This window comes from Sorex fumeus, unplaced genomic scaffold (assembly GCF_029834395.1).
Source record: "Sorex fumeus unplaced genomic scaffold, SorFum_2.1 ptg000094l, whole genome shotgun sequence".
In the NCBI taxonomy this organism is placed as follows: domain Eukaryota; kingdom Metazoa; phylum Chordata; class Mammalia; order Eulipotyphla; family Soricidae; genus Sorex; species Sorex fumeus.
In genome coordinates, this window is record NW_026606151.1 from 17961011 (window position 1) to 17987453 (window position 26443).

The window sequence follows — 26443 nt, forward strand, 5'->3', positions numbered from 1 at the left end:
TTGCAAGCCCTTAAAGCAGGGAAATCGCTCTAGAAAACCCCTTGACACACGAGTTGGGAAGTCGAGTCAAATGCCAGCGGGTGGTTTTCTTGGAGTTTGTCAACTGTGGGCCCCTGAGATCGTTTCTTTCCGTCTGAATTCTGTCCCCAAGGCAGACGACAGCCCTGTCCTGGGTGGCTGGCAGCGCGCGGGGCGGGGCTGGCGGGGCGCGGGCGGTCCGTGCGACTGATGCTGCTCAGAGCCGCGGGGACAGTCTCCCGCCGCACGGCGCCACCCACCGGCTCTCCAGCCGCCCTCCTGCCACCTCTAGGTGCTCAGAGCAAATCCTCGAGCCTTCGGAGCCTGCGCCCGAGCAGAAACTTGCCTCCGAGAGTCTCTGGTGAAGTTCTCTGGGTGCGTCCTCGCCGGCCCGCGCTGCCGTTTGCTCGCCGGGTACCATGGACAGCAGCCGCGAACCCACCACCCCGGGGCGCCTGGACGCCGCGGGCTTCTGGCAGGCCTGGCAGCGCTCGGACCCCGACGGTGAGTAGGACGAGTCCCCCTACACGATCAGGTGCAGACGCCCAAAGAATCTAGAGTTTCCCCTTCCCGGAGGCGCGTCTTTCGCTGCGTAAAAAAGCTGCCTTCCAGCGTACCCAAGAGACTCTCTTGGGGTTACACAAACCCTTGTGAAAGGTCCCGCTGCAAGGAGGGGTTCATGTCACCTTCACAACCTGTGTGTGTGTGTGTGTGTGTGTGTGTATTAAAACTGCTATCGTTATATATGAGGCTCTGTGCCCTGATACTCAGCTACTAAATTAATGAGTCAGCTCTCTCTCTCTCTCTCTCTCTCTCTCTCTCTCTCTCTCTCTCTCTGTATTAAAGCAAGTATCATTATATATGAGGCTCTGTGCCCCGATACTCAGCTATCTAAATTAATGAGTCAGCTCACTGTGTGTGTGTGTGTGTGTGTGTGTGTGTGTGTGTGTGTGTGTGTGTGTGTAGGGGGACATTCGGTGATGCTCAGGGCTTACTCCTGGCTCTGCCCTCAGGGATCACTCCTGGTGGGCTGGGGCGGGGGGGGGGGGGGGGGGCGGGAAGGGCGGGAACCATATGGGATGCCAGGAATCCCTGGCAGGCCCAGTGCAAGACAAGTGCTGGAGAGTCACTCTGCCCTGAGTCATTTCACTTTTATCAATCACTTTGCTGTACCCTTCAATCTTGTAAAGGGGGATAACTTTCACTAAATTTCAAAAAGACACTCTTGCCACTCTCCAAAAAAAATTATGTGGAAAAAACATACTTAACCTTGGCGTTGTCCTTCTTAATATTTAAACCAACTCACACAATATCTTTAACTGCTGAGATTCAGTACTTAAGTTTGCTGAGTTCTCCCCAAGCTTCTACGCAAATTTTTGGTTTGGATTTTTTGAAAACTCAAGTTTGGGGATTTAAACTCATGTATTTAGTATAGTTATGATATTTTTCCAAATATGTGTAAAAGACAGCTCTTACTCTTGTAGGTGTGTTGACAATTTTGAACCATGGCTTTTAGAGGTTAATGTTGGTATTTAATTGTTAGAATCGCAAATCACAATAATTATGTTTTTAAAAAAGGATTGTGTGGGTAAGAGCAAATTTAGAAAAATATGGTGCTATATATTATCTCTATAAGTGACTATTATTTATGCATATTTTGTTGCATTTAGAAAAAGGCTACATAGAAGAAAAGGAGCTGGATGTTTTCTTGAATCACATGTTGTCAACATTGGATACTGATGTAAGTACTTGTACCACTAAGTGTTGATTTATATATCTTACTGAATAGCAAGAAGTAGCCAGTTTTTATGTTGCTTTGCACCTTCTAATCCCATCTGACCTCTGTTATTCCTTGCATGCATCTACTTTTTCTTCCTCTCCTAGCAACATGGGAGGATTTAGGCAGGTTTCACAAAGCATTAGACATTCGGGTTACTGAATTTCAGTGTAACATCTGTCATCCACTCAGAATTGCAAAGAGTAAATTCAAACAACTGTGTTGAATGTCTCCTTGGTGATGTCTTTGTTAAATGGATTTAAATCTAGAGATAAGGCAGCCCACTTTGCTCAAAAAGGTATGAGGCATTTAAAGATTTAAGGCTCTGGGTCATCAGTCTGTTTGCTACTCCTTTGATTAAAAAAAACACGTTTAAAATATTTTTTTCCATCATTCATTTTATTTGATGAGGTTCAATATTTTTTAGGAAATGATACACAACCAACATAATAATTAAATACAACTTAGAGCTCAGGTATAAATGTAAACCAATCTTTACAGTGTTCCTGACCCCCCTCTATGACAAAACCCTCTCCTGTGCTCTTGAAATATGTACATTAACTTTTAAAGATCCCTGTACCCAAATAGAGGGAAGATTTGTCAAGCATACATGATACAAGGAATAAGTCATAGCTACAGTGAACTGTAAGGATAGCACATTTTCTTTTTTTTCTTTTTAATTTTTATTAGTGAGACACCATGAGGTACAGTTGTAGACTTATAAATTTTTGTGCTTGGGTTTCAATTATACAATGACCAAATACCCATCCCTCCACCAGTGCCCATTTCCCACCACCACGGATCCCAGTATCCCTCCCACCCCCACCCCCCACCCCCTGCCTCTGTGGCAGGGCATTTCCTTTTGTTCTCTCTCTCCTTTTGGGTGTTTGGGTGTTGTGGTTTGCAAAAGAGGCAATGAGTGGCAATCATGTTTGGTCTATAGTCTACTTTCAGCATACTTCTCCCATCCTGGGAGGATCCTCCCAACACCCTTTATTTGGTGCTCCCTTCTCTATCTGAGCTCCCTTTTCCCCTAGCATGTATGACTCGCCTCCAAGCCATGGAGCAAAATTCCTGGTAATAATCTCAGGCCATTCTTTGGTGTTAGTCTCCTATTTTGTTACTTTATATTTCCCAGATGAATGCAATCTTTCTATGTCTGTTCCTCTCTTTCTGACTCATTTAGCTTAACATGATACTTTCCTTGTAGTACCACTTGTATGTAAATTTCATGACTTCATCTTTTCTAACAGCTACATAGTACTCCATTGCGTAAATGTACCAAAGTTTCTTTAACCAGTCATCTGTTCTCGGGCACTCAGGTTTTTTCCAAATTCTGGATATTGTAAAGAGAGGATAGCAAATTTTCAAATGTTCTTAAAAATAGACAAAACCTGGGGCTGTAGCGATAGCACAGCAGTAGGGCGTTTGCCTTGCATGTGGCTGACCTGGGTTCGATTCCCAGCATCCCATATGGTCCCCCAAGCACCGCCAGGAGTGATTCCTGAGAGCATGAGCCAGTAGTAACCTCTGTGCATTTCCAGGTATGACCAACCCTCCAAAGAAAGCAAAAAAAAAAAAACCCCTCTCAGTTCTTGGGAATAAAGTTTTTATATTTAACCATAGTACAATTTTTTTTTCACAACTGATGTTCATGTTCATTCTTTCATGACTCTCCTCTCTAGACCTCACTTCATCCATATTTTAGGAACTTATTAGCTTTAAATCTTACCTAGTGAAGATTTTGATTAAAGAGTTCTTACCCAAAAATTCTCTATCTCTGGTCTCTCTTCGACAACAGGGTAGGAGCCATTTCAATAGCATAGTAACCTACTTACCATCCAGGTCAGACCAGCGTAGCTATCAGACTGTAGGCTCTGAATAGTAGACATTGTTACAACACTTTGGAAGTGGTTTTAATGTGATTCTGTCTGGTTTACTTTAGGATGAAGTCATGGAAGAAAACATGCAGAAAGTGAAGCAACAATTTTTGGCTACTCAGCATGACTCCAAGGATGGGCGCATACAGATGAAAGAGGTAAAGCTACAACTGCACTTTTTTTTAAAAATTGAATTACCGTGAGGTACAGTTACAAAACTTTCATGTTTGAGTTTCAGTCATACAATGATCGAAAATGCATTCCTCCACCTGTGCACATTCTCCACCACCAATCTCCCCAGTATACCCCCAATTTCCAACCCTTCCCTGCCTCTATGGCAGACAATTTCCCCCATACTCTCTTTCTACTTTTGGACATCATGTTTTGCAACACAGATACTGAGAGGCCATCACGTTTGGTCCTTTATCTACTTTCAGCACACATCTTGACTAGTGTTTCCTCTAAAAAATTATTGAAAAAAAATTTAATAATGGAAATTTTACATTAGATTGGACATCAGAACTCTCTGTCAAGATTGGTCCTGATAACATTTTTGAAGTAATAATTCTCCATTTCCATTTGTTTAGTAACAGTATAGGTTTCTTCCATTATTTTATTTAGGTCAATCAATATTTTACTTATTTTATGATTGGGGAGCTGGTATGCTGGAGGCCTTTGTGCTCCTTGATCCAACATTTGTCTCTGTACGGTGTCCTGTTCAAATTGAATCCTAATTTCAGGAAAAACCTACTTGCGCCAAATGAGTTTCAGCTTCAGCATCCATTCCCAGTGGAGGTAGGAAAGATCATTAAAAACAAAACAAAACAGCAGCTGTCTACTGCAAATGAACCTACATTTATTGATACCTGCTAATGGAGGGAGCTGTTCTGGGCATATATATTTCCCCAGATAATCTCTCTTTAGCCTCATCATTCTTCTTTGCATAATGATTGAAAATATGGGCGCAATTCAAATCCTGACTTCACCATTTAGTAATGACCAATGTGAAAAAATTTCTAATCTCTGTAGCTCCTTGAGTAAGAGATGATGATGCTAATAACAGTCGTGTACTCTATAGGTTGTTGTTAGGATTATGTTTAAGAATTTAGAACAATTTGTAGCACAAGTAAGAGTTATTGGCTGTTGTTAATTTTATGATCATCAGTGGCTTAATTTAATAATGGAGATTCTTAGACCACTGCCAGGAACACACTAAGTCCTAACAAGCTTATTACTAAGATGAGTACTATTATCTTGGATTGTAAACTCACAGAGGGCAGGTAAACCTAGAATCTTATCCCTCATGCTGGTGCAATACCTTTTGGGTATCAGTGAATCAAAGTCACAGAATCAGTGAATCATGGGTACAGAACTGCGTTCTGGGCTCCCCAACCTGGGAGATCAGAGTTCTTCGGACCCTTAAAATGCTCACTGAAGTTTTTACTCTAAGAAGTGGCTCATATCATTGACAATTTCCCCCTTTTGTCTAGCTTGCTGGCATCTTTTTGTCTGAAGATGAAAACTTTCTTCTTGTCTTTCGCCGGGAAACGCCCTTGGACAGCAGCGTGGAGTTCATGCAGGCGAGTAGTTGTGTCTTTGTGCAGGGGGAGGACTTAGAGGCCAGGTTGTGGTTCTGACCACTTCTGTGTAGTTCCCAAAGCAGAGCTGCCCACAGAGGACAAAGCCAAGCAATGCTGCCCTTGGCAATCTGTCAGGATGTTGGCGCCGCTGACCCAGGCTGTTCTGGGAGGATGAATGCTCTCACTCGGGGCTGTTCAAGCAGCCAGGCAGGTACACTGAGACCAGTGATGGGAGGAAGGATGAGGGAGACCAGAGAGAGCTATGTCTAATTATACAAAATCATGTTTTGCTTTTTCTTTCTTTCTTTCTTTCTTTCTTTCTTTCTTTCTTTCTTTCTTTCTTTCTTTCTTTCTTTCTTTCTTTTGCTTTTTGGGTCACACCTGGCGATGCACAGGGGTTACTCCTGTCTCTGCACTCAGGAGTTATCCCTGGCGGTGCTCAGGGGGACCATATGGGATGCTGGGAATCCAACCTGGGTCAGTCGCGTGCAAGGCAAACACCCTACCCGCTGTACTATCTCTCCAGCCCTTTTTCTTTTTGGGTCACACCTGGCGATACACAGGGGTTACATCCTGGCTCATGCACTCAGAAATTGCTCCTGGAGGTGCTCAGGGGACCCTATGGGATGCTGGGAATAGAACCCGGGTTGGCTGTGTGCAAGGCAAACGCCCTACCCACTGTGATGTTGCTGCAGCCCCTGTGTCTTGTTTTTTGAGAATGCTATCTCGACATCTGGAGTGTAAAACCCTTTCAAGTGTTGGCAACTAATTCTAATTTTAAGGACAAACATCACTCTGAGCTTGCAGCCAGCCAGCAGGGTTTTGGTTTGCAAGTCACAAAGCTCCCGTTCAAGCTGAAGGGTCTTTTAGCCCCTTTTAGCCTCTGGACATTACTGTCTATCACTCTGTACAGATGAGGGAAGGCAGAGCCGGCTGCCCCAGGCCAGGGAGAAGGACTCCACACTGCTACTGCCTTGAGGGTCCTAGTCCTGAAAAAGTTACTAAATTTCCCATTTAGGAAAAATAACTTTTGCCCTATAGATCCCTTCAGCCTAAGTGAAGGTCGTAGGGAATGACTAAAGCAGGTACAGACAATTCTTGGAAGAATTCTGGGGTGACAGTTAACCAAAGACATGTGAATTAAAAGCAGCTCACTTGGTGGAGTTTGTTTTGAGGATCCCCCCCCCCAAAAAAAAATAGTCTGGGCAAGGATGCAATGAGATTGTTGCTCAGCTACTGTGGGTGGACACACACATTGGTTGAATTTCGTGGAAAACAATGCTGTAAAAATGTCATCGAGGTTCTTTAAGATTTTATTCTCTAGAGTTAATTTTTAAACATCTTTACCCTTTGATTTAAAAATGGTACCTTTAAAGATATGTGTCTTTGAGATATTGGCAAGTTTTCTGCACAGTCATATTTATTAAATGCTGTGAATGTTTAGCTAAAGTAAAGTCTGCCAATGAAGAAAAAATTAGGCAAATTTTCACGCATTAACCTGATTCATTCATTCCAAATATACCTGAGCCATTGCCTCGTGCCTGGTAGTCTCTTAGTGCTGGAGACTCCAGAGACTAAAACCTGATTGTGGACCATCACGTATCACTGAAGATCAAGTTCTCAAAGAATATCTAGTGACATGCAAAAATATAAATGTTCAGAAATAAAATTCTACTTTCATTTCAATCTTGCCAAAATGTTCACCTTAGCACCTGAATAAATACAAGAGTTAAATATACAATGCACATGATAAATGTTTTTCCCTCTCTACTCAAATGAACATTTTAAATGAATTTTTAAAATTGAATCACCATGAATTACAAAGTTACAAAGATATTTATGATTGACTTTCAGGTCTACAATGTTCCACCACCAATATTGGTTGTTTTTAAGTGGCAGGATTTTAGATGTTTCCTGTATTTTTCTATATTTTGTACTTTTCAAGTACATACAGAACCACAGTTATTCACATATTATTCTGAGTGACATTTTCAAAATAATCTTAACTATGTTTAAAGTGCCCACAAGTGTGTTTGCTTACTTACAAAGACTGTTAATTCATTTGTCACTGTCACCTTTACACACATCTGCCATCACCTTTATTTCAGCAGGGTTCAATGATGCAAGAAAGTAAATTTCTTTCTTCATTTTTAAAAATTGTGATATAACACAAATTAATGTACAATATAATGGTTTTCTGTTTATAATGATCAGAATAAATCCAGCTAACATCTGTTCCCATATATAGCAATACAATATTGACTATTATCACCGTGCTGTGCACAACATCCCCGAGTATGAGTATTTTTCTTCCTCCCTCCCTCCCTCCCTCCCTCCCTCCCTCCCTCCCTCCCTCCCTCCCTTCCTTCCTTCCTTCCTTCCTTCCTTCCTTCCTTCCTTCCTTCCTTCCTTATTTCCTTCCTTCCTTCCTTCCTTCCTTCCTTCGTTATTTCCTTCCTTCCTTCCTTCCTTCCTTCCTTCCTTCCTTCCTTCCTTCCATCCTTCCTTCCTCCCTTCCTTCCTCCCTCCCCTCCTCCTCCCACCCCTGAGGTGCTTGGGAACTGAACTCAAGACTTCCATAAGCTTCAACCCTTTGAGCTATCTTCACTAGCCAATGAAAGTCTGTACATTTGGATCCTTTCACTCATTTTACCCCCTTCCTTCATCTCTCACCTCTGGTTAGTATCAATTTGTTCTGTTTCTGGCAGTTTGCTTTTTGTGTGTGTGTTTGTTTTCCTTTACTTGTCTTATCTCTCTGATTTATTTCATGGAACACAATGCCCTCAAAGTCCATCCATGTAGTCAGAGACAATAAAATTTTAGTGTTTTGATAGTTTTGTCTGAAAATAAAAAATAGAGCACCCAAGTATATAGACAATATAAAATATAATCCAGTTTTGCCATGAACTTAATAGAAAGAGGATGAAAAGGAAACAGAGAAATGGTAAGTGATTATCACTGAAGATTTCAGGGGATTATAGTTAACAACATTTGGTATTTTATTAATTTTTATACAATAAATATATGATTCCTTTAACAAGCAGAATAAAGAGTATTAAGTTGGTAGACCCTGTATTATCTTAAATAACCTTGAGAAATCGGAAAAAAGTATTAGGAGCCTTTTTTTTTTTTTTTTTGCGTCACACCGGTGATGCTCAGGGGTTACTCCTGGCTTATGCACTCAGGAATTGCTCCTGGCGGTGCTCGGGGGACCATATGGGTTGCTGGGAATTGAACCTGTGTCGGCCATGTTGGCTGTGTGCAAGGCAAACGCCTTACTTGCTGTGCTATCGCTCCAGCCCCCGGAGCCTTCTTGTTTTTAAGGTACAAAACTTACTCCATTCTTTCACCATCCTTCCAGTTTATCACTTGATTCTGGACCCAATTACAAACTACTTTTGTAGATTTATTTTATTTTATTTTTATTTTATTTTTACTTTTTGGGTCACACCTGGCAATGCACAGGGTTACTCTTGACTCTGTACTCAGGAATTGCTCCTGGTGGTGCTCAGGGGACCATATGGGATGCTGGGAATCAAACCTGGGTCAGCCACATGCAAGGCAAATGTGCTATTGCTCCAGCCCCTGTTGTGGATTTTAAAATGTATGTTTCTTTTTGTGTTTTAGGGCCATCCTGGGTGGTGCTCAGGGATTATTCCCAGCTTGTTGTTAGGGAGTCACTAGAACTAGTGTTCAGGGAATCACGTGCTGGGGACTGAACCTGGGCATGCAGACATGAGCCTGTTTACTTCTCCAACCCTAATTCATTTCTGAAAATCCAATTGTTATAAATTATTCCGATCCTATATATGTTAAGAAGTTTTATTTTGTTTTTTTATTTTTTAAATTTTTAATTGTTTAATGAAATACCGTGACAGACTTATATGTGTTAAGACGTTTAATCTAATAATTTTGTTCTGCCCCTGAGCTACAGAATCTTACAACATTTTATTTATTTAATTGACTAATTACTCTGGGATTTGGGGCCCGTACCCAGCTGTACTCAGGGCTTCCTTCTGTCATTCCTGTGGTGCTCTGGGCACCGTCTAAGGTGCCAGGGAGCTAACTTGGGTTGGTAGCACGGAAGGCAAACACTTTCTGTCCTGTACACATTTAAGGTGTCAGGGAGCTGACCTGGGTTGGTTGCGTGTAAGGTAAGCACCTTCTCTCTCACACCAACCTTTAAGCAATTTAACCCTAACATACCAGTTTACACACTACTGTTGTCCGGTTCATTGGTTCTATCTTGTTTTCTTAACCACACAAATTGTGTGCAGTCAAGATTTATTTTTTTGCTCAGTTTCTCATTGTCGTTCTCCAGCCCTTTTGTATCTCAGCTATTCTCTCTTCATGTTTTTCCCTTCCTAGAATATATTCTTTATTAAGAATGTGCTGGTAAAATTCTCTGTTTGCCTGGAACTCTCTTTATCTTTCATTTTTTGAAGGTAGGTATGCTGGATAAGCACAGAAAAATCTTTGTCCAGAGGCTCAGTTGCCATAGGGTTTCAAGATACTTTTGTCACAAAATATTTGAAGAATCATATAAAGATGCATGTACATTTTTTTGTTCACTAAAAGTCCTCATTAGTTTTGTTATATTATGCCATAAGATTAGAATTTAAATGACATCTAACTAGTTGATTTTGTAAGTCTGGCCGAATTCAGAAAGAAATATTCTGAGCAGGGACAGAAAGGAGTAGACTTCCAAACTACTCTGCATTAGGCCTCAGCGTGAATATATCCCACTCTCTCTCTCTCTTTGGATGCTCTTCAGTCAAGATCCGGAATGTGGTCCAAAATTGTGGTCCGACTTAGCTTACCCATTGCACATCGAGAAAATAAATAAATGAATAAATGAATGAATAAATAAATCTGCCCACTGAGACATCTTATTATCTCATTCCTACTTTGGACAAACTTGCAGGCTGTCGAATGTAGCCTGCCCACAGGGCAGAGTCTGGCAAACTCCCCGTGGCCTACCAAATATGCCAAATACCAGTAACAATGATGGGTCTCATTCTCCTAAAGAGCCCTGAATATAATCTCAGGGCTAGGATGAAAGAGACGTTACTGGGGCCTGCTCGAGGCAATCGACGATTAACAGGATGATGAAATGAAATGAAAAATGAAAATTACTTTGAACTACTTAAGAGTTAGATCATTTGTCAACTTGTGAGTTTTGTGCACAAAATAATCCAGGTTAGGGTGTGTTTGCCTTGCACACTGCTGACCCAGGTTCAATTCCCAGCATCCCATATGGTCTCCTGAGCACCACCAAGAGGAATTATTGAGTGCAGAGCCAGGAGTAACACCTGAGCATCACCGGGTGTGACCCAAAAAGAAAAAAAAAAAAAAAAAGAATAATCCAAGTTAGTAAAACCACACTTAATAAAGAAAACAGCCTCTTATCTCCTTAAACTGTTCTCTCCAGTTAGTAAGCAGGTCTTCAGCTAGAGAAAAGTTCTCCTCCGACCAATGAAAGGGTTGATTTGTTCCTGGGGATTACTGAGAAGTTGTTTCCTTTACCTGGAGTCACGGTCGTGAAGGCAAAATTCCCTTAAGGCCTTTTCTGCAATGCAATTTATTTTGGAGGGCTTCATCACTTAAGTTTGACTACTGGGGTTTTGAATTTCATGCAGATGAATAGTATGACTTCTCTTCTTGCAAGGGCCCAGGACTTGTCTTCTGTTTGTCATGTGTAAAATTTTGTAAGAGCCACAGGCTAAATTGCCAGACATCAGCGGGTATACCTGGAACGGAGGTATATCTGGCTTCAGTCTTCAATCCCCTTTTGGATGGTGCTTGCCTGTCATGCTGGACTTCTTCAAACATTTCTTTTCTTTTTTTTTTTTTTTTTGCGTCTTGGGTCACGCCCAGCGATGCTCAGAGGTTCCCCACCCGCCGGACTATCGCTGCAGCCCTCATTCTTCAAACATTTCTAGGTCAGACACACTCCAACAGATTCTTGAATACAGTAGCTTCAATGTCATGATGTTGAGAAAAAGAATCCAGAAAAAGACGTTGAATGGAAGGACATGTTATTAAAAGTATGCTTTTGTTATGGACCATTTCACACGAGGTCTCAGTTGTAAAGAATCCATGTTAAATGGACTTCCTATACATTTAAAAAGTTCGTTTTGGCCTCATGGGTCGGGGGGCGTTCCGGTCCGTCCTTCACGCCCTACCGAGGTCACCAGTCGCCCCCCGCGAGCGGCTCTCCAGCACGGCCATGGCCCCAGAAGCACAAGGACTTAATGCAGAACCCAGCAGCTTGGAGCAGAAAAGTGAACGGACTATGCGTTGATCCAGCCCATCAAGTCTGCCGGAGGGGAAAGGGTGTTGCCCCATTCGCCCTCTCCTCTCTGGAAAGAAAGATGGCGGCCACATGGGAGCCTTGTGGACAGCAGGTATGAGCCGGGAGTGTGGGGGCGACTAAAACCTCATGGGAAGGGGGGCGTTTCGCTCCGCCCTTCACGCCCTACCGAGGCCACCAGTTGCCCCCCACGAGCGGCTCTCCAGCACGGCCACAACTCCAGAACACAGAAACCAATTTCTTAACTATCTGACTTTCAGTAGAAATACTTCCAGGGTCAATAGGTAAAATAGCAGAAATCCAAAACCAACATTTAATTCTTGAACCCAGCTGTAGAAAGCAAATCACTTCACAATGCTTTTTCAGCATGTCTGATTTGGGGGGGGGGGTAAACTCTAAATAATAGTGGTGAATCTTTTATTGAAACAATCTAATCAAAGCGGATAGAGTGTTAACTAGAATTCATCTGCCTCACAGGGACGGGGAGGGGTGGGGGGTGGGGTTTTATTGGGGTTCTTCATGGGAAAAAATAAGTATTGGTAAAGGGAAATGTGTTTGATATTTGCATGACTGAGACATAAACCTGAAAGCTTTGTAACCTTTCCCACAGTGATTCAATAAATAAATTAAAAAAAATAATAAAAAAAAAAAAGATATAGGAAAAAAAAAAAAAAAGTTCGTTTTGGAGTATCCGTTTTCAGGTATTAATACAAAGAAGGCTTCATAGTTTGCCACGTTACTGCAAAGTGGGGACCATGCCTTCGTACCTCTCCACGTCGAGCTGCCCAGAAGATCCCAGTCAGCCAGGGCTCCGGGGTCCTGGTTGGCTTCCAGTGAGCATTGCGCCAGTCTCTCCGACCACCAAGGATAGAATCTCAACTTACTCCTGGAGGAGTGGTGCTTTCTGACACTCTGCCATGCTTTATGCAGTACCAGTCAACCCCAAATTGCTTGAGGAGTAATAGCTTCTGTGTATTTCAGATTTGGCGCAAATATGATGCGGACAGCAGTGGCTTTATATCGGCAGCTGAGCTTTGTGTGAGTGTCACCTGGAACTTTTGTTGGGAATCAGGGTGGGCGTGGTTTTTTTTTTTTTTTTGCTTTTGGGGTTACACCCGGGGATGTTCAGGGGTTACTCCTGGCTTTGCACTCAGGAATTACTGCTAGCAGTGCTCGGGAGACCATATGGGATGGTCAGAACCCAAGTCAGGTGTGTGCAAGGCAAATGCCCTACCTGCTGTACTATCACTCTAGCCCCAGTGGGCATGTTCTTTGCTGGAATTTGATATGTGTATATGAAACATGGCTTTAACTAATTATTTGTTTGTTGGGACACATCTGGCAGTGTTCAGGAGCCTCTTCTAGCTCTGTGCTTAGGGATCACACCTGACTCTGTGTTCAGTGCTCGGGAGACCCTATGCAGTAATGGGATTGAACCCGGATCCTAGCTAAAGGTCAGAGTGCCTTAACCTTTATACTATCCTTTGACCCAATTTGAATTTATTGCTTAAAAAGAACTCCTTGGGACCAGAGTCATAATACAGCAGGTAGGGTGTTTGCCTTGTATACGGCTGGATCTCTGGCACCTTATATGATTCCCCCAAGACCACCAGGAGTGACCCCTAAGCAGAGCCAGACTAAGCCCTGATCACCTGAGCATTGCCAGCTGTGTGACCCCTCTAACTGCTCCCCCTTTCCTCCCAAAAAGGGAACGCCTTAGTTTTAGTTAGTTAGAAGGTTTAGAAAATGCAAGTGACCTTGTTCTCTCTGGAAAAGAGACATAACTGAGGATTTATGGTAGCACTGTAGCACTGCCCTCCCATTGTTCATTGATTTGCTCAAGTGGGCCCAGTAACCTCTCCATTGTGAGACTTCTTGTTACTGTGTTTGGCATATCAAATACGTCATGGGTAGCTTGCCAGGCTTTGCCGTGCGGGCCAGATACTCTCAGTAGCTTGCCGGGCTCTCCGAGAGGGATGGAGGAACCGAACTCAGGTCAGTCGCATGCAAGGCAATTGCCTTACCACTGTGAAGATTTATGGTACATTTTATTTTGATCACTTGACATCCCGTTACTCATCGATTTGCTCGAGCAGGCACCAGTAATGTCTCCATTTGTCCCTGTCACGTGCTAGTGTAGCCCAATGGCGTCTTTTATTTTATTTTATTTTATTGATTTGAGGCCAACCCAGCTGTTGTCAGGGCTTACTCCTGGCCCAGAGATCACTCCCGAAGGGGCTGAGGTATTGAACCTGGGTCAGCTGTGTTCAAAGCAAATTCCCTTCCCCCTGTACTATTGCTCTGGTCCTAGAGTACTTTGTTTCATACTTCGAACTGTCTCTGGATTCCTCATGCTCCCTCCCCACTGTGATAGCCCTCAGTTCTTGGATTTATTGCTTGCTAAAAACTTTGTGTTTCCTCTTTTAAAATAAACAAACCACAATGCTAAAAATCATTTCCAGCCATTCTGACTTACTCATCATGTACAATGCAAGTCTTCTCTTTGTGCCCCAGAACTTCCTCCGAGACCTTTTCCTCCACCACAAGAAGGTTGTTTCTGAGACTAAGCTGGAGGAGTATACTGGCACTATGGTAAGTAATCAACTGATGATCTTCCTGAGCACGGTCCCCTTCTGCCTCTTTGGGTCCCAGAAATAGGGTCCAGCAACGAGTAGGTGCTCAATTAGTGTTTTCGGGTAAATAAAAACCTTAGCTCTGAAAATCATAGATTACAATGGAACTGCCTCTTTTTTTTTCTTTTTGGGTCACACCCGGCGTTGCACAGGGGTTACTCATGGCTCTGCACTCAGGAATCATTCCTGGCAGTACTCAGGGGACCATATGGGATGCTGGGAATCGAACCCGGGTCGGCCGTGTGCAAGGCAAACTCCCTACTCGCTGTACTATTGCTCCAGCCCCCATCTCCTGGGGTGCAAATGCATGTACTTGAGAGAGAAAGCTGTTCATCTGTCCTTCTGGAGGTGTGGAAAGTCCAGCCAACATGAAGTTACTAAGCACCAGGCCAATAACCTTGCTGCTAATCAGTCACATAAAAGTCAGCAAACATGGACTCAAACAATCAGGATCGAACATATGGGAGGCATCTCTGAGCATGGTGGATGAGTCTGTGTATTTTGGGTGTTGATTTAGAGCTGAGTCAGGGTAGATAGGAGATGTGTACAATGGTCTTTGCCATTGTAACCTATGACCCTGGGAAACTGGCTTTTAGGGGAAAAGGGCTGCGGCTTATTTACTTAAACCCTGTGATGCTCAGGGATTTCAGCTGGGTCTATACTCAGTTTTGTGGGGGCTTGTGGCTTGTGGAACCGTATCTGGTGCTGAAGATGCTATCTGGATTGGCCACATGCAAGATAAGCAAGCACTTTTTTTAAATGATTTTTTTAATTGATTAAGCTGATTGAATTGGGCATGAACTCCACATTATTTTTCTTGAAAATTTTTAAGATTGAATATCCACGAGATAGACCATTAAAAAGTTGTTCATAATTGGGTTCAGTCATATAATGATCCAGCACTCATCCCTCCACCAGTGGACATTTCCCACCACCAATGTCCCCTGTTTCCCTCCCACCATCCCCCATCATCCCACCGCCCACCCCAGCCTCCCTTTATGGGAGGTGCTTTCCTTCTTAAATCGAGCACCTTAACTCTCCTGCTCAGACTCTGGGAAATTGTCAAGCCAGTCAACTTTATTTGCTTTGTCTGTAAGATGGGGGGTTAATATTAGCCAATTTTGGCAGCTGGAGCAATAGCACAGCGGGTAGGGCGTTTGCCTTGCACGCAGCCAACATGGCTGACACAGGTTCGATTCCCAGCATCCCATATGGTCCCCCGAGCACCGCCAGGAGCAATTCCTGAGTGCATGAGCCAGGAGTAACCCCTGAGCATTGCCGGGTGTGACCCAAAAAGCAAAATAAAATATATTAGCCAATTTTATAGATGACTCAATTACATCTGGAAGATTCTATAGTAACGAGTGAGTGGGTGGTCAGATTACACTGGTGTTGCTGTCCTCTTTATGATTTCACTCAAACCGGTATTAAATGACTCTGGTTGTTTCAGTGTCAAAATTCCCAGGAAAGGGTAGAATGGGAGAAATTTTCTTTAGTGAACTCATCCCATATTCCGTTTCAATACCTAATGTCGTACACTTCTCTCAGCACTAATCAACAATTTACATCGAATTAGATCTGACCCCTTGACGTTCTTGCCTCCCTCCAAGTCCTTTCTTCTTCCCTGTGTTTGCTTTACTATAAAAAAGCTCTGTAGTTTTCTTAATAAGCAAGAACTTTTCTACCAAAGGTTTACTGATCAAATTGTTACATATATTATAGTAAGAGTTATTGAATGGACTCACCTTCCCAAACCTTCTGGTGAATAGTTGAGGATATGTTCAAGTGTGTTTTATAAGGTTGAACTCCTTATGCAGGACTTTGGTGTTTCCAACTGCTCTATTATTTCTAATCACCATTAGCTTTATTCATGCTATTTTAGAGACCTGTTGGTTGCGTCTTAGGGCATCGAATGGAATTCCTAGCCTCCTTTTAAAGATCAGATGACTGGGAAAGTTGTTACACAGCCAAAGCCCCAGTTCCTCTGAAAGCTGAGTTCTCCTAGTTTTCAGTTCCGGACCCTTTCAGACTTTCACTCTGGGCCACTTGGAATGTTGCCCTCAGACAGGGGGAGGGTTCTGGAAAGGAGAAAAAGTGCTCTTGACCATAACTGCTTGCAAATGACCTGACAGCAGTAAAGCTGATGCCAAGGACAGAGACAAATCCTACTACCGGATCTCAATTAAGGCAATAATTTGACTTCTTTCTATATTGATCTGTTTTAATAGCATGCAAAATGCTGTGTGAAATATTAAGTAAATATATGCTCTGCATTAAAGAGTCAAGTGGAAAATCCCCTGGAAACAAGAAGTCATCTCCCAGCTACGAACAAAACTCTGAGTTCCTTTTGAGTGAAGCACTCTAAGAAAATGTATAACACGATTAATATATTCGTAACATGAATATTATATATCATGATATATAATATTGTGAATTAGGTTTAAAATGCCTAGAGAATAGAATAATGGCAGATCATTTTTCTAGCTGAAACTTCTTTGGTACTCACTTAATGTTAGCACTGGTTCTTTTTGTCTCAATTCTGTTACCTTATAAAACAAATCATACAAAATGAAATATTTGAGCATGCTTCCTGGAATTTTTTCAATGTCTTTCACTCTGAGAGGCATCCTACCACTCATAAAAGAGAACAGTAATTTCTGACTTTTAAGCATAACTCATGTATTATTCCTACTTTTCAATCTTTTTTTTGCTTTTTGGGCCACACTTGGTGTTGTATACGGGTTACTCTGGCTTTGCACTCAGGAATTACTCCTGGTGGTGCTTAGGGGACCATATAGGATGCTGGGAATCGAACCCAGGTCAGCAGAGTGCAAGGCAAACGCCCTACCTGCTGAGCTATCACTCCAGCCCCCCTACTTTTCAAATTTTTTACTTTAATTTTATTTTGGTTCTGGGGCCATGCCTAGCAGTATTAAGGGCTTAGTCCTCATTCTGTGCTCAGGGATCTTTCCTGGTGGCAATCAGAGGGACCATATGCAGTGCCAGGCAAGAGTGTTAACCACTATATTATCTCTCTGGCCCTTCATTTAGTTTTTGCTCTGACACCAAAATTTAGTTAAATATCTCCTTGCCCTAGAAAGTCTTCCACAGGCTTCTTTAGAATGGATCCAAATCACTGTCTTAACATAGCATTCAACCACTGACTTCGTGAGTACAGTCTATGGCAAGGCACAGAAATCCAGTAGTGAGCAGAATAGACAAAGGAAAGACAGACAATAAAAAGTGCTAAACATAACACATCATAAATTATGTTGCATCACAGAGGGTCAGTACTGTTAATTAAGCAATGACAAGTAGAGTGGGGCAAGGAATGGCATGCCATTAGGCTAACTAGGATGACAGATTGGAAAGGAGTGGTCAGGGAAAGCTCTTAGAACTATAGATGACATATATGCTACATGTATGTTCGATATATTATGTATTTATGTAACATGTAAACTACACCAAATGCTATGGAGAAAAAATGAGTACTCGGTATATTCATGATTTGAAGGTACAATTTTTAATAGGATGATAACAAAAAGCACTGGTGTGGTTTTAGAGTAAAAGCTTCGAAGAGGTGAGACAAATTATATGCATCACAATCACGATCACAATCATCCTGTTTTTCGTCAATTGCCTCGAGCAGGCACCAGTAACGTCTCCTTTGTCCCAGCCCTGAGAAACGCTCTTTCAGGGTTAGGAGAATGAGACCCATCATTGTTACTGGTATTTGGCATATTGAGTACGCCACGGGGAGTTTGCCAGATTCTGCCATGCGGGCAGGATAGATTCGGTAGCCTGCTGGGTTGTCCAAAGTAAGAACAAGATAATAAGATGTCGTGTGGCCACAAATGCGACCGCGCGCTTCCAGGAGCTGGGTTTTATAGTCTCTGGTCATGGCTGTTGATGGGATTACCTGGCGCTGGGGGCAGTTGGTAGGTGTGACGCCTACCTACTGGAAGATGGGGGATCTGGGTGGAGGATGCTCAACCCCTATCCGAGCAGGCTTGGAGATCTCAGCTCTGGGACCCGCATGCCTGGGTTCCTCTGCCGGTTCCTTCATGCATGAGGCTTGTCTGGACGTATGGAGAGTTGTCTCAACATGGCTGTGGCTGGTTCTGGAGGTCTTCAACTGCCGGGGCTCTTCTCGGGGTAGGGAGGGAAACACAACCCTCCCCCTCCAAAGGGTTCCCGTGAGGACAGCCAGGCCCAGGGGCAGGAGACTCTGCGCTGTTCTCTTCTGGGAGCTGGGTTTTATAGTCTCTGGTCTTGGCCGTTGATGGGATTATATGCATATCTCTGGTAAAATATTCAGAGATACATGGGACAGAGACTTGAGAGAAAAGGACTGTGGCAGCACATACTTGACATAGTAAGCAACAGTAAGTGTTAGTTAACAGTGTGATGAGAACAGAGTGAGTGAAAAAAGTGGAGCGTGAACATGTGGAATGACTAAGAAATTTTTGGGTTTCTCTGTATGAAAAATATTTTGCATAGAACTCATCACGAAGCAAACACACAATGGTCATGCATGACCAGAATAACCACTGGCTATGTGTCAACGAAAACAAAATACTACAATTCAGTTCACAAGATGGTTCAAGATAATTTAATTTGCACTCTATCATCTGACTATCTTTCTTGCCCTGACTTTGCTGATGCTTTAGGGTTGTTGTTTATTGTGATCTGTCTGCTTTTGAAAGATCAGGAAACTTTTCAGAAATCACTTCTGTTGGTGTCAAGAGAAGATCATCATCTTCTCTCAACAACCTGAGCATAATGATCTCTTACAAGGCGTTTTGATTCCCTCCTGATCCTTTTCAAACTCTTCTCAATACAGTTTCTAGATCATAATATTCTATGCTATATTCTCTGCTTCAGGTCCTTTGAGGGCTTCCTTTCTCATTGACACTCAGAACCCCTGTTTTCAAGGTGTCCTGGGAAGCCTGCAGTGTCTGGTCCTGTGTTGTCTTATCCTTTACTTGGCTCCAGACATGTGAGTCTCATCTTGTCCTTGAAAACCCAGGGACTCTTAACTACTCCTTCAACGGTTCTTTATTGAGCACTGAGGGATGCTTACTGCTCCTTAAATGGGTCATTACTGAGCGCTGCACAGTCATGGAAACACTGCATTAAAGATTTCTTCTAAGGTTTAGCATCACATGCCTTACTTAATAGATGAAACCTACTAAATGAGTTCAAATTAACCCAAGTAGGGATGGGCACATTAGAAACTGTGGCACATGAACAATGAGTGAGTCAAAGGAGACTCAATCAGAACAGAATGGTGAGGTTTCCAGGGCTCGGCCTATTTGGATTCTTAATTAATGTTCTGGACAACACAAGAGGGAAAGAGCCTATTAATGAACTCCAACTATGACATCTAATTGAGAGACGCTGCTAACACCCAGCAGGAGAAAGATTAGCTCTCTGAATAGACTCTTGTCTGATCATATTGAGCTTTTAAAATAAGTAAGCTGATACAGGCGGAGGATGTGAAGTTCACGTACCTAATTAGAGCACGGAACTTGACCTATTGAAAAAGAATTAAAATCTGAGACTTCAACAACAGAGATTTATTTAGATGAGGTTAAGGGCTTTTGTTTTGTTTTGGGGCCACACCCAGTGCTGCTCAGGAGTTACTCCTGGTTCTGCTCAGGGGAACATATGGGATGCCGGGGATTGAATCCAGGTTGGCCGTGTGCAAGGCACAATTAATGTTTTACCTTTTTCTGTTGATTACTTTTTAGTGCTTTATTTATCCAGAAAATCAGCTTTCTGAGAGCAGAATCTGTTCAGTAAATATAACAGGGTCTGGAATATAGTAAATACCCAACATATGTTGAAGGAATATATGAATAAATGAATGAATGATACCATTCACCTGCTTAGGAGTTTACAAAAGTTCAGACTCCTTTTTGTGACTTCCAAAATTTTGTATTCTCCCTCCCTCCCTCTTTCCCTGCCTCCCTCCTTCCCTCCCTCTTTCCCTCCCTCCCTCCCTCCTTCCCTCCCTCCTTCCCTCCCTCTTTCCCTCCCTCCCTCCCTCCTTCCCTCCCTCCCTCCCTCCCTCCGTCCCTCCCTCCCCCCTCTCCCTCTTTCTCTCCCTCTCCTTTTCCTCTCATTCCCCACAATACTTCTCTGGCCACACTCCATTGCTGTAAGTAAGATGCTTTTGCTCCTACCCCATTTGCCAACAGTGGCTTCCTTTCTTTTAATCTAACTCCTCTGTCAGAAGTTATCTGAAGTCCCATCTACTCCCTGATCTTTTCAGTCAGTTATCTCTCTCTCTCTCTCTCTCTCTCTCGTTCTCTCTCTCAGGTCATAGAGTCCAAACACTCATTTCTGTCTTCCCAATTATATTCTAAGCTCCTAAGAGCATGCACCTCCTTAATAATTCTGAAGCTTCTTGCACACCGCCCCGTATGTTGTTAATTGGCAATTAATAGTATGGGAGTGAATCTCTAAATCATTTTCGGAGGGTAGGACTTCACAGAAATATTAAGGAGGCCCCAGGACCACTCCCAATGATACTTAAGCAGTCTACATGGGCTCGATAGTCTTGTGCTTGGGCCTGGGGATGAGGTACAGCTTGGGTCTGGCAATGCCACGTCCCACTAGAACCACCCCTGATGGGTAAACTGTTCTGTTCTAACTCAAATCAATTTTGAGTAGCATTTGATGCCAAAGATAGAATCTGGGACTCCTGCACGTAAAGTGTGCATTCAGCCTATTGAACTATATATCTCCAACGCCACAGCTATATATTTTATTCTCCTCTTTGCCTCTCCCTCTTCTTTTTCTTCTTATACTCCTCTGAGGTTTAAGGAGGCAAATCTTTGCCCACTAAATACCCATCTCAATAAATTTTGTCTTTGATGGAAACGAGGATATCTTCCATAACCTAGAAGAAGTGCTCTTAAGAGATGTATCAACTTCAACCAATTTAGATAAATGTATAACCAGGAAGGAAAAGGCAAACATATTATAATTGTTTTAAATATATGATATGAATTTTTTACAGCCATTTTCCCTTCTTTTATTTTAGATGAAGATCTTTGACAAAAACAATGATGGGAGGTTGGATCTTAATGACATGGCAAGGTAAGCAGAATGTATCTGCACTCAGGATTTACTGCTGGCGGTGCTCAGGGAACCATATGGGATGCCAGGGATTGAACTGGGTTGACCTTGTGCAAGGCAAATACCCTACCCACTTGTACTTTCACTCTGGCCCTATTTACCCCAATACTCTTACCTAACACTTTGACAGAGCTGAGATTTTCAACAGTTGCTTCTGATTTTTTTCCCACAAATGTCCATAAGTCAAAGTTTTTCCCACTAGGTGAGTTTAAAATCACTCTTGCAAATGGGCTCTTCAAGAGAAACATCAAGAAGCAAATCATGGCCGGTGGATGGGAACTCAGCTGAAAGAATGCCAGCCTGTTGTCTGCTCCAGTCTCTAATAAGCTGATAGAATTGTGTGCTTTGATTTTCAGGGGTCCCACAGAGCTTGAGGAGGTAGAGGAATGGGGTACCCTAAATCTTGCAAAGTCCATTATTCTTCACAAAATCTAGTTTAAAAATTTTTCAAACTCCCCACCCCCCGAATTAACACTCCCAGGTATCTGCAACCCAGTGGTTAATTTTCAGAGTTCTGAAAAAAAAAATTATTCTGTTAAATGAGGGTCAGTTTTCTTGTTTTTTTTTTGTTTTTTATTTTTTTTACTTTTTGGGTCACACCCAGAAGTGCACGGGGGTTACTCTTGGCTCTGCACTCAGGAATGACCCCTGGTGGTGCTCAAGGGACCATATGGGATGCTGAGAATCAAACCTGGGTCGGCCACGTGCAAGGCAAATGCCCTACCCTCTGTGCTATTGCTCCAGCCCCCAGTTTTCTTGTTTTTAACTTTTTAAAAAGTTTTTTATAAAGTTATTCACAATAATTTATTACATTCAATATTTCAACACCAATCCCACCACCATCACACCTTCCCACCAACATTATTTAGAATTTTCCCAATCACCAGCCAAGCCTGCCCCAATAGTAGGCCCTCAGTAATTTATTTTTTTATTTCTTGTTATAAATAATCTGCGAATAAATGGTTCAAAAAATTTTCTTTAGAAGAAAGCATGTGAAGATTGTTATATCTCACCCTGAAGCCATTAAGCCCTTATATAAGAGATGACTAATATATTGTTACAGGTTGATCCTTGTGTGCTAATATTATATATATGTATATATATTTGATCTAAATAGGTTGTCTTCTACTTTACACCCCATCAAATGTAGTGTACTACTCTTTTTATATCATTGGGGTAGAATATGAGACGTCTCACAGCTGCGAACGCAGCTGTGCACTCCAGGAATTCTAAAATTTTAAATAGGGTGATACAGCTGGAGTTAAAATTTTAACTGGATGGTGACTGTGGGGTATGGAGGCATCTTTGCAGCTTGTGGTTCTCTTCTGAGATATATTTGTGAGTCTCTGGATCCTGTCTATTAATGAGCTTATATAGTGCCAGAGGCAGTTCATAGGTGTGACTACCAGACTCCCAGAAGAACAGGGAGTTGGGGGGAGGTCTCTCATACCTTACTCTGTGAGAGCCTGGAGATTTTGGTCACAAAACCTGCACACCTGAGTTTTTCAGCAGATTCATTCTCATGAGTGAGTGTCGTCTAGAGGTTGTGGAAATTGACTGTGAGCAGGGTGGGTGATTGGTTTCTGGAGGTTTTTAGTTGCAGGAGCTTTGTTTGGGTGGGTGGTTGGCTCACCTGTCCCCCTCTGGGGTGCCCCTGTTGCGGGGTCTGGAGTCATTTCTCTTGTTGTCTTTATGAAGGATAGACTTTTCATAAGCCCCATTTTAGCTATTTCCAGGAGAAATTTTTCAGTGTGTCTCCACTAATCTCTATGAAAGTCTTTTTGGTTTCTTTAATTATTTTTTTCTTTAATTATTTTTATAATTACAAATTTCTATGATTCAAGAACTTATCCATTTTTCAGAATAATTTGGGAATTTCTGCCCCTTCCTCTGACCAGAGTTGTGAATTTGCTTGTAAGGATGAACTCACAGATCATTAAGTGGATTGCTTTATTTCCCCCACCCCAAACCCCCGTTTAGGATTCTGGCTCTTCAAGAAAACTTCCTTCTCCAGTTTAAAATGGATGTGAGTAGTGACATTTCTCAAGGTAGGGTTATGTCATTCATGTTTCTCAAGTGCTTAGAGGGAAGGAAGAAAGGAAATAGAAAGGTATCTATTTGTCTTGCCTTTTAAATTCTCTGGAGACTGACAAACATCCACTGAAATAAAGGGATTAGGGGATTTGCTGCAGAGTTTCTCAGAGTTGTTTAGGACAGTGAAAGAAATGTACTATTGACAACTCCCATACTGCTTTTTCCTTGGATAGGCTTGTTCCACTGAAGAAAGGAAGAGGGACTTTGAGAAAATCTTTGCCCACTACGATGTCGTAAGTGTTCCTTTCATAGTGTGCTGACTATTTTTAGGAAGGAAGCTTGTTTACCACCCAAGAGAGGACTGTTCTACCCAGTGACTATAAATGCGTTGTTCTGTCAGGGTACCTTCATCATCTGAGTGTAACAACTTATATGTGACACTTAAGTACAAAATGGACAAAGGAGGGTTTAATCACTGTGAAGGGAATACATTCTCAGTGCTTTTATTGTTTCTTCTATTCAGTTTTGGGGAGCGTTTCTCTTTCTTTGTTTCCATCGAGAATAGAGCATGTTCAATATTCAAAAGCAATCCGTGAATAAAAACTGCTTTTAATCCAAAGAACAGGCAAAGTTTTTACTAGGTATTAACCAATACCTTTCTCAGAAGCACACAGGATAACAAAGAGATGGAATTTTTTGAGGTTAGGGTAATTTAATAAGGAAAGTAAACAAAGAGAAAGTTGGAAAAGGTCATCAGATATCCTGAAATCAATTGTACCAGGTATATGAGCGAGAAAAGGCCATCACTGGGAGAAGTACATTGCAAAGTGTTTATATGCCTCTGTGACCAATTACATAGAGTAACAGCTTGGTAGCTATGTGACCTTGTTCAGGTCCTTAAACTTCAAGTGCCACTCTTATTCTAAAAAAATGAGAGTGAGGTGATTAGGCATAACCTATCTTATGGAGTTGTATGAGATTAAAATAAATTCATATCTGTAAAATATTTAATTTTACAAATGAGTATTTGTAAAATACTGGCAAATAAAAAGTTCCTGGCATGTAACAGTGCTCTATTAGTGTTTGGTAATTATGCTAAGAGAATCAATTTTTTTAAAAATTTTTATTAGTGAGACACCATGAGGTACAGTTGCAGACTTATGCTTGGGTTTCAATTATACAATGATCAAATACCCATCCCTCCACTAGTGACCATTTCCCACCACCATGGATCCCAGTATCCCTCCCAGCCCACCCCTCATGCCCACCATCCCACCCTGCCTCTGTGACAGGGCATTCCCCCTCTGTTCTCTAAGAGAATCAATTTTTAAAACTTTGCATTAAAGGTTTTCAAGAATTTGATTTGCTTTTCTTTTTTTGGGGGGGGGGGTTGGGATGCACACCTGGTGATGCTGAGGGGTTTCTCCTGGCTTTGCACTCAGAGATCAGTCCTAGTGGCACTCAGGGAACCATATGGGATGCCAAGGATAGAACCTGGGCTGGCCATGTGCAAGGCAAGCACCCTACCTGCTGTACAGTTTCTCCAGCCCCAAGATTTAGATTTTCAAGATCAAGAAACCATGAAGAGAATAAATGAATTGTCCCAATTGGAATGTGAGAGAAGTGAAAATATTTTCATAAGCATTTTATAAGTATTATGATAAATTGGTAGAAAAATAAATGGATTTACATTGAGCTATATAATTCCAATATGCACATTACATCTAGTCTTGTTTGAATTAAAATAGCGTTTTAATAATTACCAACTCACTGCTAAATCATGAAGCAAGAAATTGAAAAAGTCAATCTATTCTTTGAAGGATCAATATGATGTGCAATTAACACTTGTCTGAATTGAAGCCTGGCATTTGAGCTGCAAACAAATTCGGCAGATGTCATGTTACTGCTCTATGCAAAAGCCAAAAGACTCAAAACTTCTGCTTCCCATTTGGTCACATGGAGAGAATTATTTACAAAGAATTCTCTTAATTTATGTGGAGTCTTCACATGCCACCCAGAGAACTTAAGTGGAAGTGTGCCACTCTTGAACTTGCCTACATCCACTGAAGAATATTGATTTGGTTTATTTGCCTCATTTACTCTTAAGTTGTTTGACTTTTAAAAAAAAAGACATTTATCTAATTGGATCTTTTCTCTTTCAGAGTAAAACGGGTGCTCTTGAAGGCCCGGAAGTGGATGGATTTGTCAAAGACATGATGGAGCTGGTCCAGGTGATGTCAGGAGTCTGAGCAAATTATTCCCACCAAGCGTTGGGCTATTTTGAGAGGAATTTGTAGGTTTGAAGGTTAATGCTAGAAAGAAAACAAATCTAAGATGTAGTATATTTAACAAACTTTGAGCTACTGTGGAACCCAGGAAACCTTCCCATCTCTCTTTAGTGCCTTTGTAATTTCAATCATATGTTGTCCCAACAGATGCTTCTTTTGCCCTCATTGAAGTCATTTATTTTCCCAAAGCAGCACAAGGCTATTATATGTCTTATCACTTTAAGTTTTGCTCAAAGGCTTTTTTGTTTGTCTTTGGGCCGTGCCCAGCTGTGCTGAGTACTTATTCTTGGATGTGCGATCAGTTATCACTGCTGAAGGGGTTTGGAGGAGCTATATGGGGTCCTTGGATGACCAAGTGCAAAGCCAGCCTTAACCCACTGTCCTATCTCTCCAGCCCCCCAAGTTTTTTTTCTAAACCTATACTTGGTTATTAAAATCATTTAGAAAATTAATGTAATATTTTAAATCTCATTTGGAATCTTATAGGACCAATTTGGGACTTTATTTTTTTTTAGAGGAGACTCCCAACTGGTGCTTAGGGGGGTATAGGGGTCACTCCTTGTGATGGTTGGTACCAGGTTGGCTGGTTGGTGCTAGAGCCTGAGAATGTGATGCCGCCAGGATTCATGAACTCCCAGGGCCACCCCAGCAATGCTTAAGGGCTCCAGGACCTCACCCAGAGATGCTGGTGGGGACACAGAGTGTTGGAGTTTGAACCAGGGTTAACCTATTTACTGTTCCCTTGCCCGCTTTATTTTTCATTGAGCTTCTCAC

The 26443-nt window shown here is 42.1% G+C and overlaps 1 protein-coding gene across 1 annotated transcript in view; it reads left to right on the forward strand.

Moving 5' to 3' along the window:
* The first annotated feature begins 267 nt into the window (after nt 1-267).
* The window catches only part of SCGN (secretagogin, EF-hand calcium binding protein), a 29862-nt gene continuing 3686 nt past the window's right edge, over nt 268-26443 (forward strand). The window contains exons 1-10 of the mRNA XM_056132504.1: nt 268-522; nt 1689-1759; nt 3741-3833; nt 5166-5255; nt 12550-12606; nt 14083-14160; nt 21253-21308; nt 23328-23373; nt 23615-23674; nt 25544-25612. Of these exons, the coding sequence (XP_055988479.1) occupies nt 438-522; nt 1689-1759; nt 3741-3833; nt 5166-5255; nt 12550-12606; nt 14083-14160; nt 21253-21308; nt 23328-23373; nt 23615-23674; nt 25544-25612 (705 nt within the window). The 5' untranslated portion in view covers nt 268-437. The remainder of the gene's footprint in view (nt 523-1688; nt 1760-3740; nt 3834-5165; nt 5256-12549; nt 12607-14082; nt 14161-21252; nt 21309-23327; nt 23374-23614; nt 23675-25543; nt 25613-26443) is intronic.